Below are 17,994 nucleotides of genomic sequence, written 5' to 3'. Positions count from 1 at the left end.
CTAATTTTCTAATAAAATGAACTGCTATTCCCATGTGGTGGAGCTTCCATGTGCCTGCTACACAGGAGTGGAAGCGCATAGAAAGTTAAAAGTATTTCCAGAGCTAGACAACTTATTTAAATGATAAAAATATAAAATACTAATACTTCATTCCAAAAACTCCACATGTGCAGGTGTTGTGGTTTTCCACTGTTATAAACTATAATGTAATAGATTCAATCAATGTGGTAAAACTGATGCATTTTCTTAAAATTGTGCTTATTTATCTTCTTTATTCTCATTTGTTTTATAAATGGGTCTCTTTGTAAATGAGAAGAACAACTGAAAAAGAAAGTATTCCTCATGTTGTCGAGTAGTCTTTAAGATATTCTAGAAAAATCTGTGTTCATTTAGGCCTTTGTTTGGTGGTCTGATCGAATTGGAATTATAAACTGAGTCTAGAGGGCTTTTCAATACAGCAGAACTGAGTTTATCCAACAGAGTGGTTTCCTCAAAGTTGCAGCACACTTATTCATGCTGTACACACCCAGTAGCTCTATGCAGCATAAATAAGTATAGACAGCATAAAAGTGAAAAACGGTGGTAGCGCAGTGCAGCGTTGCCTGACAGCAAGAAGGTTTCTGGTTTCACCCTCAGGCTGTCGGGATGTTGATGCGTGGAGTTTGCATGTTTTCCCAGTGCCTGCATGTGGGTCTCAATCTGGGATTCGATGGACAGAAGTCTGTGAAACAAACTAAACCCACAAAAACTGCAGTAAATTCTCCAAGATGCTTCAAACACCTTTTGTGCCAAGTCCTCAGAAAAACTTACACAAGCCTTCTGAAATGATTTTATTTACACTCACACATCATAAAGTCTGATTTAAGATGAGAAAAGAGACACAAAAGAGTCTTCAGGTCAACTCACAGTCATGGCTAAACGCTATTATTCTGCACAAACACAAACATCAAGGGGAAGGAACGGCAAGTGAGACATTGTCGAATGCAGGATGTCAATAGTAGCAGCAGGCACATTAATAGTCCTCATTTGTATTTGTGTTGTTTTTATGTGATTCTGTTAATGGGAATTTTGTTAATTTGATGCAGCAGGAGGAGCGAGTCAGAGGGAGCATTTATTCTCATTTAACTGTTTATTATTAGTGCCTGTTTAGAGGGAACCCATACAGTGATTATATTTATAAGGAAATATGTTTCCTGATGGTGTGTTTTTGCCTTTTATCATTATCTATGATTCGGGATAATGTTTCTTAAAAGTCTGCACTACAACCTCTAAAGCACTGAGATAATATTATGCAAAAGGACTTAAGCGGCACCGATGTCTACAGGCAAGCACTGCACAATCAACTGGAGTGCTTTCATCACTACTTCCTATTACTTCTGGGTATATTTAGGTGAACTTAAAGAATTCAAAATGTGCTCTGTGCTTTCTCGGGAAAGTAGTTACCTTCTTTTACAGATTAAAACCATTTATATATAATGTGGCTTTTCTGATATGTTTTGGAAATGCGTGCTAATCCTTTATTGAAGTTCAAATGAAAAATACTTGAGTTGAATGAAGGAAATGGAAAGAGTACCTAAAAAAGCAGCGAGACAAAAATATAAATCTCGTGATTCGCTCTGGGTTGAAAATTCATTTAATTGGAATTATTCATTCATTACAGAAAAAAAGAGGAGCTTTACAAAAGTATGTGCCATTATGCCAAAAGGTCTCAAAGGTAATACAAATAAGCACATGTTGTTGTTCCTTCAAGCAAACCAGGCTTGTTTATGGCAGTACACTGAAGTATTGTTAGAGTCAATGACTACATGTGAGACCTGAAAGACCTGATTTGTTTTTCAAATTAAAGCAAGATGTTCATCAGAAAAGAAAAAACAGAGGAAAGCAATCGGACCAGAATTCCTGGTATCATTCAAACAGGTACAATCATGTCTCCTTGAATCGTTCTGTCTCACTTCCTGTGACCTAGACTCACAATATTAACACAGATTTCTATGTTTCAGTGTTTTTTCTTCACAAAATTAGTCAGAACTCAGCACAACCTGCATATTTCTCACATTTTCCTCCAAAATGCAGGCTAAAAAAGTTAACCTGCTTAAAGACTGTTTTGCATCAGACATTAGAGGCTTGCCATTCAATTACTTTCTCCGTTTAACCCCACTGCTCAGCATAAAGAGAGACACTTCACTTTCAAATCAGCTGATAAAAAACAGTCACCTTCTAGCTTTTTAGTGTAAAGTCCACGGAGACAAAAGATCACGGGGCGATCAAACTGAAAGAGAAAGTGAAACGATCCCAGCACGCTAAAAAAAAACAACTTCAAACACAGTCCTAAATAAAACATTAGAGATGTGTTTTTGCAGAAAAAGCTACGGTAATATCGACAATGACAATACTTCTGATGGGCTAAAACAACAAGGAGGATCCAGTTAAGCTTCAAGAACCACCCTGACTACCTGATCCTTTTAAGCCAAGGAGATAAACACACAGGTAGACTTAATAAACAGACCGGGCATGATGAAAGGTGCACCCAGTGTCAGTGTAATATCCAGTCACATAAACTAAACATCTGTAATACAAATTTTAATGCCACTTAGAGTCAGATCATGCATTTCAGATTTGAAATAGACATCAACTTGACAATTAAGAATTTCAGTCTATGCACATTCAGCTGTGTGTTAAAGGAGAACACCAGATCAAAGGCAATCTCATTTTAATGCATGCCATTTTATTTTTGTCAAAAACAAAAATGAAAAAGTTAAATATGATAAAAACACATTTCAAGACTAAATCAAATAAAGGCAAAATTCTTCAATATTTTACACGTTTATCATTTATTTCATACTGGGTGTTAATAAATGCAACAAACATCCACTTCTGAAGGAAAATCTATTTTATGAACATATGGCAGAAAAGTACATGTGAAAAAGCACTGATATTCATCCTCAACTCACACTCGCAGCTGAATCCCTGCAGTGAAAGGTGACTTTGTTTTGTAAGGTTAAGGAGGATCATGGGAAACAACAGCCACGAGTTCACAGTGAACTCTGGTGGCCGGCTGTACAGAAAAGTGCAGTTCACATTATTATTATCAATATTAGGTCACGTCTGCTGTCCCACAAGCAATCTACTGGTCGGCATGCTGCAGTTACACTAACTCTTAGGTATACTCGGACAGCGGGTATAGGCTATAATATCAGAGTAAGGAGAAATACTAAGCACAGATAGACTAGTTTTTTGGTGCTCAATGTGATGCTATAAAAAGCCCAGACAATGAAAGTCATTCATTCAAAGGAGGTGAGTTTTTAAGCATATCCACTTCTCTCCTCTGAGATCAAGTACATTTATTTCAAAGTAAAGACATTTATTATATGATTTTTTTTCATACGTACATTTATTAACCTTTTCTTACATGAAAAACATCCGCAGGTGCTGGGAGGCTCGCGATAGGTCAGAAGTTTGACTACAAAACAGATTTCAAGCAGAAAATGGTACACCGCATTTCTGAATAATTCACAATGCTGCTCAGAGCCAAAGTGCTGCCGAACCGGGATCAGTTTGTCCAAAAGATTACCGGCAACATTAGCGTGGTAAAATATTGCACTCAGAGTGACGGAGTGATAAGTGCTTTCCAATTAGTTTCTCCAATTATCCGTCATGAATCAGAGATGAGACTAAATTCAATCACAAAAGCCACTGATTTGAACTGGAGTGAATTAAATTTAATTGATGTGAGAGTCAGAAGCTGCAGTGAACAGTAGTGTGGATATTTCGTGCGAGAGCGTATTTCTGTTATGATCAGAGGTATTAGCGCACTGCCACACTGCAGACATCATTTCGTGTTTTTTTTTATTACATTCTTTGGATTTACAGAGAATAGTAGATTAAAAGGAGAGCGAATCTACCAGAACTGAAAGAACATTTTATTAAATCTCCCCCTACCCACACACGGATCAACACTTCTGTTCTGAGAGGCTTTGTGAATAGCAGCTCAGATGTGTAATGAAAGAGAAAACATCAGACTGAGGATGAATGACAGCAAGTGAAATCCTTTCATAAAGCCTATGTCAGCCGTGATTGCCTGAACCTAAAGTTTTATTATTCCAGCAGGCACAGGCTGCAATCCAAAGGAGGGCGGTGTCCTTTCACCCTGCCAAGCACAAAGTGCCCTCCAAAAGAGGCTTTACGATGCATGTTCAATCTGAAACCTTTCATCTTTATGAAGTAAAACGCATTTGAGAAAGTATGCTGCTCTCAAAATTGAAGTACACAAAATAAAACGTCAACCAGGATCTGAAATATCTGCACGTAAATGTTAAATCTTCCTGATGAATGCATCTCAGATATTCTGATGTGATAACTTCATAACAGCTCAGACCGAACAGTAAGCATAGCAGGCAGATATTTGTCTTGAGCAGTATCTGGGGCTCCACAAAGGACTCCATATATCTGCTGAATATCTTGGCAGCCTGTGCAGCAGATATACCCCGCTGTGGTTAAATGGAGCTTTTTTTAAAAATTCGACTTAGCATACAGCAACATTTTGAATAATATGCTAATTAAGTTTCTTGTGCCACAGTAAAACTGCAACACGTCTGGCAGCACGACAAGAACAGCATCCTAGTTAAGATGCATCGTTTCCATCTAGCTGCTAGCTTTGCAGATGCCAGATAAATGGCTTAAGCTGTCTCTAAGGAAGGTTAGCCTGTAAATTAACAGGCTGAATTATCTGAATCTTGGTGGTTACGTGCAGCATGATCACAAGAGGAACGTGTATCTGATGCTTTAAAGTTGATAAGCCCTGGCCTTGGTACAGGATGCACTTCATGTTACCTTATCACAAACCTTCAGACACTCTGTAACTTAGAAAAAAATCCCAACTCTGCTACTAGTTAATAATTATATAAAACATGCAAGCAAACGATGCATCAGAAATCATTCACAATTTTATGTCTCTCTCTCTCCATATATATGAATATAGTGAATTGTGTATATATAGTGAATATATATGCTACGTCTAAGTGTCTGGTATCCTTTTTCCCTATCGTGCACTTAAAATATACTACAATGCTCTACTAAATAGTGTAAGTACAACTACTACAAAAGATGCCATCGCACGCTGTGCTGAAAGGTAAAATGTTCTGTTTATGACACTGAGAAAATCAGCATTAATACCCAAAATACTGCCAGTTTATTAAGCTGATGCTGTTATGTTTTAACTCTGTGACAGCAGCAGAGAGTCACCTGACTGATATTAGAAGGTTTGATCACAGACAGCTGTCTCCACAGAACTTCCTTTACAGGCATCAGCTTATAACGAATGAGTGAATGATTTCAGGCACGACCAGAATCACCTGGGACTTTCCTGGAGTTACAAATTTGGGCAAGAAACCAAAGAAGCGTGCGCGTATTTATGAGAAACAGATGCGTTTCTTTACATATCATCAATTTATTATCCTGTAACTATATCCTACTGGCCTGCATTTGGTTGGATTTCTGGAACTTTATGTGAATCCGACATTCCTGCCCCGGTCTCGGAGGCAGTGCGAGGTTAAATCAACAGCGCTCTTGATGCTTTGCACCCCAGAGGCGGCAGAGTCTCTGCTGACATCAGCTTTGATGAAAGGACTTCACAGATCACGACCGAGGCCCAAACACACAAACATGGCATGAGCTACGAGTCTTCCCAGCTAAAGGCATAGTTTTCTGCTTACTGTCAATGTGTGGTTAAAGGATAAATGCAGCTTTTTAATAGTATAAAATCTTGCATAAGCCTTGCAGTAAGAAATATGTTAGTATTTTCACACTATACACATGCAGATCACATATCTGTATATTTACAACTGTGAAAAAAGGATACCTAAGTGAACATGATCATGTTAGGATGTGCTACGCCTGATTCCTCTTTCCTGTGGGTGATAGTAATGTGTAAGTGCTATAATACTAATATTGCTTTAGAATTAATTGAAACTCCACTGACCATCAATTTGCTCACCTAACAAGAGTTTTGGAAGCCCCTCAGTTTACACATGAGCAAAAGCACATCCATAGAAAACAGCCATATAAAATCATTCAGTCACATTAATGTAGGGCACACAAGTCATTGTAAACACATGACACTGAAATACGCAACTCAAACTAAGTTTTCCTGAATAAGAAGGGAACGAGCTAATAAAAAGTCTATGTGTTTGCTAATCACCTTACTGTATTTACAATAGCTGCTTCTTATCTTTTACCCTTTTTAAATACAGTATGGACCCTTTTTAACATTTAAAAAAAGAGATTACTTGTTAAATTTTGTGCTTTTCTTTGCCAGGCATCGATTATCTGCACCTGTCTGACCGCTATTAGTCACCCTGGGAGGTTTGGATCGTAAATCTCTCTTTTCCAGTTGACATTGATTCGGTTACAGCATGAGGTAGCCGTACTGCTAACAGCTGTCAATGGCAGCCATAATAGTGATATCGAAATGTGGACTCGATGATGAAGATAAGCGTGGTTCGGGTGTGATTCAGAGGGTGGAGCGTGTGCCTGATGTTTCCGTGACACAACCCTGGTGGTATCACGGACTGTCAGGCCCTGCGGAGGACAGGACATGCCTGGACGCCGTTTCGTCAGCGCCGTGAGATGCCTCGTACTGCGGTGTAAATCAGCTTCCAGTGACCTGGATTAGCCCACGAGCTCCTTTCACAGCGAGGAAGGGGAACCAATTAGTCAGAAGCAGTTGTTAGGATGGAGAGAGCTTAATCTAATTGACTCTGTTCATGCTTCTTTTAAAAAACTTTTTATCTGCCGTCACTTATTCCATTTCTCACCTGTAGCGTCTGTGTGTGTTCTCCCACAAAATGTTTTGATTGCTCTTAAGTGACCGCTAATTTACCAAACCTCCTCATGTGAAAAGAAGCCCCTTCAAAAGAAGAAGAAAAAGCTGATTTTATTCAAGGATGTAATTTAAAAGAGATTTGACTACATCTCCAGCCCATTCTGTGGCCTCTTTTTAAAATCACACTTTTTAAGCTCAAATCTGCAGCACAATTTCACAATTCGAATGCCCTTGAATGGATGAAAGGTGGCCGTGCAGCACTTAAACTTAAATATTGCTCTTACTTCAGTGATTGAACAGATTTTGAGCGATGCCTTTGTAACATTGTAACATTGTAACAGCTAAGTCAACAACACTGGACTATCATATAGTGAATTATGTGATAAGTTGGGATTCATAAAGCACAAGCAACAAGTTTAACTCTTAATTTGTGATTTGTATCTTCTCCTCTTTTTAATTTCCTGTTTTTAATGGGTTGAATTGACTCATTCCTCCATACGAAGCACTGAGTGTCTAATAATGTTGTTTCGGTTTACACGAACCACCCCCTCCACACACACACACATTTACACTTCTCACGACTTATTCAGTCTCCTTCTGTTGAGGCTGCGGGCTGCATCGTTATCGCAGACTGATCCAAACTGTGCCTTTCCACTCACTTCATTTTGGCAAACAACCGGGCTACAATAATTGGAGCACCGTGAGATGGATTGGGGCTGAGATGAAAATAGGGGGCTTTAAATCATGCAAGTCATTTATCTGTTCGCCGAATAGAACACTGTTCCATCTCTGTCGTCTCTTTTATCACCGCTCCTCACTCGACGGTGTCCGTGAATTGGTCCGTCTGCAAAGAGACCGAGAATCCAATTACGTTCTCAGGAGCCGTTCCAAAAGCCCCAGACGTGTTGAACGCTAGTCTCTGGATTTTATTTTCCTCTGACAGGGCTTGTGACAACTCCCTTGGGTGGGTAAAACAGATGAGGACAGTTTCTGCAGTTAGTTGTTGCTCTTTTGGGTGTTTTTCCCCTCTTTTTTTTTAGCTTTTATCATTAGTGCGAGTGAGATGAAGTGGACGTTTAGGCGGTTTTCTCCAGATGATGCCTTGAATTTGGCAGATTTGACACACTGGATATAAGAGAAAGGGAAACAGCCATCTAGTAGTAGGGTACTCAATCTAATCTAGCTTGTTTCACTTTGCAGGTTTTTGAGAAATAATACCTCGAGTAGATTTTTCTCTGGGTAAATGACTGCTGAAACAAGCACTTTTGTCAGAGATGTGGAGGCGCTCTCCGACATGCTTGTACTGTTAATAATAGAGAGGCTGCGTGTGGGTGGGCTGAAATGCAATCATCACTGTGTTTGTCTGATGCAGTGAGAGCAGACAAAAGTGCTGTCAGAGGCAACGCATTGAGATTCGCCATTGGAAAGGGAGACGCTCTCTGCTGTTATTGTCGTTAGTAGGCTTGGTCCTAGAAAATAATGTCTGATTCCTTGACGCGCGCTGGCTCTACCTGTCAAACTGTCACACTGCTGTCACCTTTTTTTGACCAGTTTTCACAGGAATCATAATCATTTGATCCCCTTCAGCCGTTTCCCTAAAAGTGCTGAATGTTTTTTACCCTTTTCGTGTCATCACAGCTTCTTTTGTGAGCCTATGCTTCTTTAGCAGGCATGCAGTCTACTCTAATGTCAGCAATGTCCTGTAGATCTGAACTATGATAGCTACTCTAATGTTTAATTTAAATGCATGCATTTTCCAGATGCACGGAGCTGCTTTTGATACAGCTCGGGGGGGGTTCTATTTTTACCTTTCATTTTTCAGAGCTTTAAATTTTGCATTGTGCGTTTTGAGCATCTGCTGCTTTAGTTATTTTCTTCTAGGCTAGGCTAGACATCTGGATCCAAGCTTTAACGTTTGTCTGTGATGTTGCTTCAAATGCAGTGACGAAGGACTTGATGGTGTGAGATATGATAAGTTCCTGCCAGACGACTGTGGATATGTTGGGAGAGGTGAGCTTAAAAAAAAATACACCCTGGTACTCCCTCTCAGGTGCTCTGGGCCGTTTCCTCCTTCTGCTCACCTTCTCCACTCTCAGCCCCTCCCTCCGACTTGGCCGTATCTGACTCAGCAGTGCCTCTGGAGGCGGTTCCCGGCGATGCAGCACCACGGAGGCTTCCATCAGGGGTCGCAGCTGCGAGCGAGTGAGGATTAGAGATGGGGCTCAAGGCAGAGTCAGGGGTTTGGCTAGCGCTGAGGTCGCCATCAGGGACCACAGTGGCCTCCAAGCCCTCGGAGTGCGATCCTTCAGAGATGGCTGGAGGGGAAGCGGCATTCAGCAGGGGCTTGTGGGAAGCGTAGGTCATCGCAGCATCTGTGTCGCTGTCCAGTGGGAGGCCAGAGCTGGTGAACTCGACTCCGGAGTCACTCATCTCCAAAAAGTTATCTGAGTTGAGAGTGTGGTAGCGGCCTGGTTTGGACACCTCGAGGCCCTGCATAAAAAGAGGCAGAAGAAGATGAAAGGCAAGATAAATATACAATTAAGAAGAGTTAGGATGCAAAGTAAGATGAAAGGAAAGATAAAGGAGGAAAAGAAGAGTAAAAGAGGAGAAAGTAGGACCCAACAAAAGATGAAAGTAAGACAAAGTAAAGTTGAAAAAAACAACAACTAGAAAGTAGAGAGGCGATAAAGCAAAAGAAAGCCAGGTAGAAGGGTAAAGAGGAAAATATTATACAGGGACAGAGGGCTGAGATGAAAAGACAAAAGAAGCAGGAGTCGAAGCGAGTACAAAACAGATACCCCCAACAGGGCGTAGGAGACGAAGGAAGGAGGTGATATAGGATCGAAGAACGGAAGAAAAACAAGTGGTTAAAATTTAGGTCAGAGGAAAAAAGTGAATAATTTATGTACATTTCTCCAACCGTATTTATAGACTTACCTCACCATCTCCTGCAGCCATCCCTACTCTTATGTTACATGGACACAAACAAAGAGGTGCAGCAAAATGATAAAGAAAACACCCGAATAGATCAAATCAGAGTTATACTAAATGTTTGGCCTGTAAGATGTGGGCTACACCTGCTTTCAGTGTTAAATGTAGAAATCACATTTTCATTGTTGTTGTTCCTGAGATTCAAAGCTCTCTGTTGTCACATGCATGTTGATGTAAGACAACAAAACTCAATTTAACATTAACTGTAAGACATGTTTGTAACAATAGACTAAATTTTATTTAAATTTTATCCAGATGCTGCTGCGTTGATTTTTGAAACAACAAATTTAGAAAAGAACTGTAGTTTTATTGTGATATTCCACGTTGGAGAGCAAGAATTCCTGCGGGAGCTTGAATCAACCGTTTTAAAGGACTCCCTGAACCTTGACCACTTCACTTTCTTTACTCCTTTATTGCAGTTATAAACTTGAGTCTAATTTGTTCCACTGCCGAGTGCAGCGTGTAAGGTCGATTGCATTTTAATTACTCTTGGCACTGAGGTGACATTTTATAGCAGGTAGTTTCTGAGCAATCTCAAACACAAAGATGGGCAATGATGTTTCTGTCTTTAAATCTTTTTTAATCTTTTTTTGATTAATATATTACTTTGAGCGCAAACTTTTCCAAAAGTACACCAGGTGTTGGACATTATTAAGCTTCAGATTGTTCTCATAATCAAGATCAAGACTTCAGTCTCAGACGATATTGCTCTAATCGTTCTTGTATCTACAGCTCTTATCACTAACAATTATGTAACCTATACAAGCTGATGGTGAAACTCTTCTTCTGTTGACCTATTAGCCTGATTTTCACGCCAGGACCAAACAACATCGCACAAAGATAAGAAGCTGGAGCCCAAAAATGCTTATTCATCTGGCTACACACCAGTATTCTTATTATCCTTTATTAGCTGAACAAAAATGCATCTAGTTTTAGGTTTACACTAGTCAAACAAGCAACATGAGTTTTATATCATGAATATTTGAATATGTTCTCCGTCTTTGTTTTAATCCATTTCTCAGCATATAATTTTAAACCCTTACATAACACAAACTTGAGTAGTTGTTGGTTCCTGTTGATTTTAGTCAATGGCAGGGCCGTAATTTGTTTACCGAGTACAAATACGCTCACTTCAACTCCTTAGAAAAGGTTCAGTTTACTACATTATTATGCCAGTGGTCTCAAAAATACAAATAATCAGTGTGTGCACAACACTGTGATCAGTGTCATCATGCTGCAAATGACAAAGCTGCTCCAGGCCAGTTTATTTGCATGCCAGATGCCGGCGTGCAGGTCTGAACTGTTGCTGCAGCCTTACATGACCCTGAGAGCACCACGTCTGAACTTGGTGAAAATGTGACGAGACAAAGATCAGCTGCTCCAACCTGTACCTCTCTGCCAGCCATACAGCTGCATCCCAGGAAAATCTGGAAACACTGTCAGAGCAGAAAAGGCCCGAGATACTCAGGGTCGATGTAATCATCACTGGCAGCCACAACCAATGACCACTGCACAGCTGCAGGCTATACCCAGGAATGCAGAGCAATTCCTTAGCAGCTAATCCTTACACTTGTGCACTGCACAGATGGCTGACTGCTTGCTTCACATCCACAGACCATCATGTTAAATGTCTCATATATATATTTTTTATAGTGTTGGTCTATAAAATCTAATATAGCTCAAACTTTGAATATGAAAGTTAAAAAGTTAACACGCCACAAAGTTCTCCAGCTGGTCGTGGGGATTGTACAGTTTTATGAGCACGTAAGAACCATGAGAGTGAATAAAGCTCAGCTGTGCAACAAACTTGCTCATTGAAAGCCAAGATGTGAATCATCTTTCTCTTCATCTGTCTTTCAGATTATGTGTTACTATGTTGATGCATGGTTATTAAAATATCTATGAATTTGCAGCTAAAAAACCAAGTTTGAAGCTGTGATCTTTTAATTTCTGCTATGTTTTATTTATCATTTTAACATGTTTTTGCATTTTAATGGCTTTTTGTTTCCACCACTGACCTTGATGGTGACCTCTGTGCTCTCCATGGGTTTATCACACATCGACTGTGTCAGCGATTCCTCGGTGAACCTGCTGTAAGCCTCACGAACCACCTGCAGACACACACACAGAAAGACACATACAAACATGCAGGATGCATGTAAAAATCGACCCTCAACAGCAGCTGTTTACACATCGTTTCATCATACATGTTTTACGTTACTACAGGACAATGACACACATACACAGGCTACATTTAACTGCACAGAAAGCTCCTAAACAGATTAAAAAGGATCCTTGTGTGACATGACAGAGAGCACTTCTTTGTCTTCATGTCAGGGATGGAGGTTGAGAGGAAACAGAGCCCAGGGGGGAGTTACAATATTTCACAAGTGCCTATTCACTTCAACTGCAGGGAAGACAGCATGGGGGCAGATTGAAGATACAGTAGATGGACTCAAGGTGCACTCTGAAAGTTTTAAAAAGGACAAGAAAGAGCCAGATGGATGTGCTAAAAAAGAAGGTAAAGCAAGAAAAATCGGGATGAGTGGAGATGTGTACAAGAAAAGTGTGAAGGCGTAAACAGGAGAGGTCTGTGCATTTTAAATAAACTGTCCATTAGTCAGCACAGTGGAGGGATAAGGACACAGACAGGGAACGGTGTGGATTACAGTCGGCATTAAGCAAACGACTGACTTTGTGCTTAGAGAGAGAATCCTGCTGAGGAGGCTGTGCAGATAAAAAAGATTAACTTCAAGATCCTTTATTAATTAAATAAAATCATACTTGATTAAAACTTGGTTGGCATCCACTTCAAGGTAGTCTTTCTGGTAAAGCTGGTACTCTTTTGCTTATTTTTTCAGCTCCCACAGGAACACCTGTTCTGATCACTTCAACTTGTGGTTTTATAGTGTGCACCGTATCTCTTCTAATAAAATCTGGGAGACGGATGCAAAGCTGCAAAAAGCCAAATCTGCCAAGAGCAATGGGCGGGCTAAACATGGAGGACTAAACATTTCCACCTTTTTATTGCGCTGTGTGTCAGCAATGACGTGACGTGGCACAGTGTGACTCGAGGAATTCATGGTTCATCGAAACAGTTTAGAAATGTATGAGAACATGACCTTCAAGAGTATAAAGAAATTTTATTGCTTTAAAAGTTACTGTTATGGTTGGACTCGCAGAACTTTTTTATCATGCATGGAAATTTACTGTTGTTTGTTCTGTGGTGTTTGAAGGGTAAATGATTGAAGGAGCACACTGCTTGTCTCCAGTTTACAAAATTTTAAAAAAAAATTCCTTTAAAATATCCGCTAAACATAAAAAGGATGAAAACTTTGACTTTTTTTTAACTTTTTTTGAATAAATGCAGCTGATATGTTAGCAAGAAGTTCCATATCTGATGTCTTTTTACCAGCGAGGGAAGCAAAGAAGTAGTACAAATAGAGGGGGAGGAGGGGGCTGGAAAGATAAACATGGTATTTGACAGACAGCAAGCAGGAGTAAGATAAACGTCAGTAAATGTGACAGAAGAGACTTAAAGTGGAAGAAATAATCAGCAGATAGTGAAGATGTAGAGAGGAGAGCAGGACGGTGAGATGGATGTAATAAAATGCAAAGGATGAGACAGGCGGTCAGGTGAGGTGATGAGTCAGGCGTGATTGATCTGAGCTTCATGTCGGTCTCTTGGGTTAAGTCTCGAAAGGTTGCTGACATCCTCTCACGCACGTCTGAGATCTAACAGCTACAAGAAAATCCATAACAGCGAGGCCGCCTGCTGTCATCTCAACCTCGGCTGTCAACACGCAAACACACATCAAGCTCACACACAACACCACAGCTTTAACACACATTAGAGATTAACACAAATGTACAGTACATCACTGGTGATCACAAACAAAACGTTAGGACTCACAAACATACACTCAGAAAAAGTAACCGCACAGAGACAAATACAGTGAGGGCTGGAAGGCTCTGCTGCTTTAACATTTCTCCCACAATCATCAGTAATCATGAAAAATTGAAATAATCACAGGTCAGGATGTGTTTTATTGGTAAATATTTGTTAGAAAAGGTGCAGGGAAATAAATGCAGGACGGCCAGGAGAGCACATCAGGGGAGAGGGGCTGAGATAAAGACTAAAGGGAGGGCACGACTATATAAGTACAGAGATAAGATACAGGTGAAGATAAATAGAAAATAAAAAACTAACGCTAAAACTTTGAAATAATATTCTAAACTTGAATGAACGAGGCAGAGGGAAACCCAGAAGGCTTGAAGACACAGACAAAACTGAGGGAAAGGAAAGAGCAGGGAAATACCGATAACATCATCAAGTCATAAACCACAAACACAACAACACAATCACAAAAATCAAAAACGTCAAACACAAGGAAAGCAAAGAAATCCAAACTCAAAAGCAACTCAAAGTTTTAACGTCCTGATTAAAACTGAAGCAACAGCAGCTGATATTTATTTAACAGTAGTGAGCTGTAACAGTGACTGTAGTGTAAATGTAGTTAAAATAAACAGAGTGAGAAGAATCACCCTTTGATGGAAACTTAATTAAGGCTAAATTAAGGATGTTTTTTTATTTTGAAAAGCATCCATGACGCGGTATTTTTAGCCATCTTTGGTGAGCAACTTCAGAGCTTTTGTCCAAGCAGCTGACAGATTTTTTTAATTAACACTTTAAGAAGTGATATTGCTCCATAGCGCCTTAAATCTGTAAAGTCTCAAATGACTTTTTGCAGCTTTAAGTTGTAACTGTGAACAGCGTCGAAACTATTTCTTGTTTTTTGAATTGGAGGGAAACGAGTTTCCCCAATTTGGATGAAAAAAGTGTCCAACATATTCTAGTTGAAATTACATATTGCTTCATAAAGAGAGTGAGTTTTTGTAATATGTAGCATATTTTTAGAAAACCTATGTTCTTGTAATGCATAACTTTACTGTTTTAAGCCTAAATTGAGACTTGAAACAGTTTTACATGAGAACATTTCTTGGAAGGATTGTTAGATGTTAGATAATAAATCATAATTGAATGTTCCACATAATTTGTTTCTTGGAAAATGGAGGGTTCAGGCCAGCAGCCTGCTATTTATCTGTTAAAACCAGGGGAGAGTTAATCCCTTTAGGAGCTTGGCTTCGAGGCATAGCCTGAACTTATAAAGAGGAGTAAGACTGTAGAAAGACCGAGAATCACAGCTGTGGTTTTTTGTGTGAAATCCTGTTACAATCACATTTCCTGTGCATGTAAAATATGTGATAAAGGAAAAGTCTTGACCTGATTCACGCTTGTAAGATTTCTTTCTTTCTTTCTAAGGAGGAATTCCCCCGACAGGATCCAGAACACAGCATTTAACCATTTTTAAACTTGTTATACATAAATAAATGAGCAGAATGTTACACAATAAAACAATGTTTTTTAATAAGACTTTAAATCAGATCACTTTACAAACCTGATAGATTACCCAATAAGCACACAAACACATGCTTAACTTGATTTACCTGTGACCTGGAAAATTACAGACTTTTTCACTGTATTGCAGTTTTGTGTCTCTTTGAAAACACTTTCTAATTTACAGCTTGTCACATCCTGATACAGGAATCCATTTTTTATTGAACTTTTAACCAGGGCAAATATGATTGTTGAGATTTTTCCGATGCACAGGGAATTATAAGAAAAAAACTGCATCAGGAGAGAGGCAGGAGACAGCACCAAGGCAGGGTCTCCAGAAGGAGTTGAGGGGATAGAAAGAACTCTTTCATTTAACCTTTTCTGTCACTTTTTGGTTTGATTTATGTGTTAGAGCTACTGGGTTACCTTTATGAGCAGCCTCCATTTTCACTACGTAAAAATATAAATATTGGGCGATCGTGGTTCAAGAGTTGGGAGTTCGCCTTTTAATCGGAAGTTTGCCGGTTCGAGCCCCGGCTTGGACATTGTGTCCTTGGGCAAGACGCTTCACCCGTTGCCTACTGGTGGTGGTCAGAGGGCCCGGTGGCGCCAGTGTCCGCCAGCCTCGCCTCTGTCAGTGCGCCTCAGGGCAGCTGTGGCTACAATGTAGCTTGCGATCAACAGTGTGTGAATGGGTGGATGACTGGATGTGTAAAGCGCTTTGGGGTCCTTAGGGACTAAGTAAAGCGCTATACAAATACAGGCCATTTACCATAAAGTTAAAAAAAAAAACTTCTGTGACAGCTGGGATCAGCTCCAGCCGCCCACAGACCAGAGCAGTTAAGAAAATGTATGTATAAGACCGAGCTCTATTAGTAAGAAGTGTTATGGATTATTTAATATTTTATAATGAAAAACAAAAGTCAAAGCCAAATTATAACAACAGTTTAATGTGAAAATAAGAAACTTACTTGTGAATAATGTACGGTAAGCAACTGGAAGAATAACGACCGGGCATCAAGTGATAGACTAATTTTTCATGACTGGTGTCATTAAGGAGTAAATGTAAAAGCAGCAAATAAATGGGGGGTGTCTCACATCATGTCACATTTTAATTTATTACTTTGCATCACTCGAGAAAAATGAACACATAACACTGAATGCAGATAAACACGCACACATTAAAAGGAAACAACTGACACACACACACACACTTTCTGGGCTGTTTGGCTGCACAGGTAAAATTCTCTACACAACAACAAACAAACAAAATACACATACAATGCACACAACTCTTCAACACTGCCTTTCTGTTAGCGACTAAAACACACAAACAGCACGTACAGCCACAAATATTACACTGCATATTTACCTTGTGATTCACGCCACACTATAAAACACCACCGAAGAAGAAGAAACGTGTGCACGCTTAGCTGGCTGGGTTTTACACTAGCAGTGAAGCTTCAGTATGAGCAGTTATCATAACCACACTGTTTATGAGTAACTGCAGTGCTCTGAGGTTTTACCAGCAGTGGGGGAGAGAAGAAGCGGAGGGAAGGAGCGGGAATATTTCACTGATGCTGGAACCAAAGCGCCACACGTGATATCAGCGTGACTTTCTCAAAGTTAGAAATTCCCAGCTGAAGTTACGCCAATATTGAGGAGGTTAAAGCCATCTCAACAGGTCATTCAATCACTATACTGAAGTTTAAAGATCCCCTCCAGACATGTGTGCAGACTCTGTTTAAAAGAATGATTCGAGTCCGAGTTTTTCCCTTAAAAAAAGGTTAATTAGCCTCCTGGAAATGCCTAATGACATAGTCGCCCTCCGTCTTAATGGGAAATCCTGAATTTATGAATACGCAAATGTCTTCCGCTTCAAAATTGTAATACTTTTGGCCTATAAGGTGTCTCCTATACACCACTGAAGGGTTATTTTCAATATATGTGCAAATCAAACCTCAAGTTTCCACATCATGCTAGTGAAAGTCATCTATTGAACCACAGCTAACTTCTAGTGTAGCATCATCATTCCTGCTTGAACACCTTAAAGTTATATTTCCAGACAAACTTTGAACACTGGAGGCAGAGCCACTAGTGAAAATAAAATTTCTGAGTGGAGGGAAACTTTAAAAAAATCAAAGTTTTTTTTTGTTAAAGCAAGTAAAGCTGTTTCTGTTGTTCCCAAACTCAGATGGAGCCAAGCAGAAACAGCCCTCCTCTTCATCAACTGAGATTATTACTTGTTTTAAAAAACTTGAGACTTAATAATGGATTAAATGACTTGTTAAAATGGGCATTTCTGGTGTTTGCACCCCGACCTGGCTCAAAACTGTGACTGAAATCCTGCAAGACAATTCCTAAAGTTGGCTGAGCTGTGAAACCTGAATAAGATATAACATCTAAACTGATTTTCCTAATTCAAATCTCATTTTTTGACAGTAAAAACAGAGGAACTGCCTAATTTTGTACGACCACTGTGGAATATTGCATTCTTTACCCCATTAATGTAGAGCAATCAAACTCCATCCACATAATAACCTTATAAAGTGAATTAAAAAGGATGCAGCTCAGTCACATGACTACTGAAAGTCTGCAAGGATCACAGAAACAGTTTGTTCCAAGTCGTAGAGCCAGATCCACTTACGGTAATTTATCGACTTTTTGTCAAATTAGGTCTTCGATCAACCTCTGCTTGTTCATTAGGATTGATAGCAGTTTCTCTCGTGTCCAGGATTTATCGAGTGTGCCAGTGCTCAATATCTTTAATGGCTTCATACAATCT

General features: G+C 39.7%; 1 protein-coding gene across 1 annotated transcript in view; it reads right to left on the bottom strand.

Moving 5' to 3' along the window:
• Positions 1–1,617: 1,617 nt before the first annotated feature.
• Positions 1,618–17,994, bottom strand: part of LOC146682571 (uncharacterized) — a 32,359-nt gene continuing 15,982 nt past the window's right edge. The window contains exons 9-10 of the mRNA XM_085445791.1: positions 11,830–11,922; positions 1,618–9,310 (exon numbers count right to left, since the gene is read on the bottom strand). Coding sequence (XP_085301917.1) covers positions 8,867–9,310; positions 11,830–11,922 — 537 coding nt within the window. The 3' untranslated portion in view covers positions 1,618–8,866. The remainder of the gene's footprint in view (positions 9,311–11,829; positions 11,923–17,994) is intronic.

This window comes from Copadichromis virginalis, linkage group LG22, assembly GCF_057382275.1.
Source record: "Copadichromis virginalis isolate Kocher_CV1m ecotype Utaka linkage group LG22, C_Virginalis_male_GT1.1, whole genome shotgun sequence".
Classification (NCBI taxonomy): domain Eukaryota; kingdom Metazoa; phylum Chordata; class Actinopteri; order Cichliformes; family Cichlidae; genus Copadichromis; species Copadichromis virginalis.
Note: the sequence above shows the minus strand (reverse complement) of the source record. Positions and strands in the feature narration are given on the sequence as shown.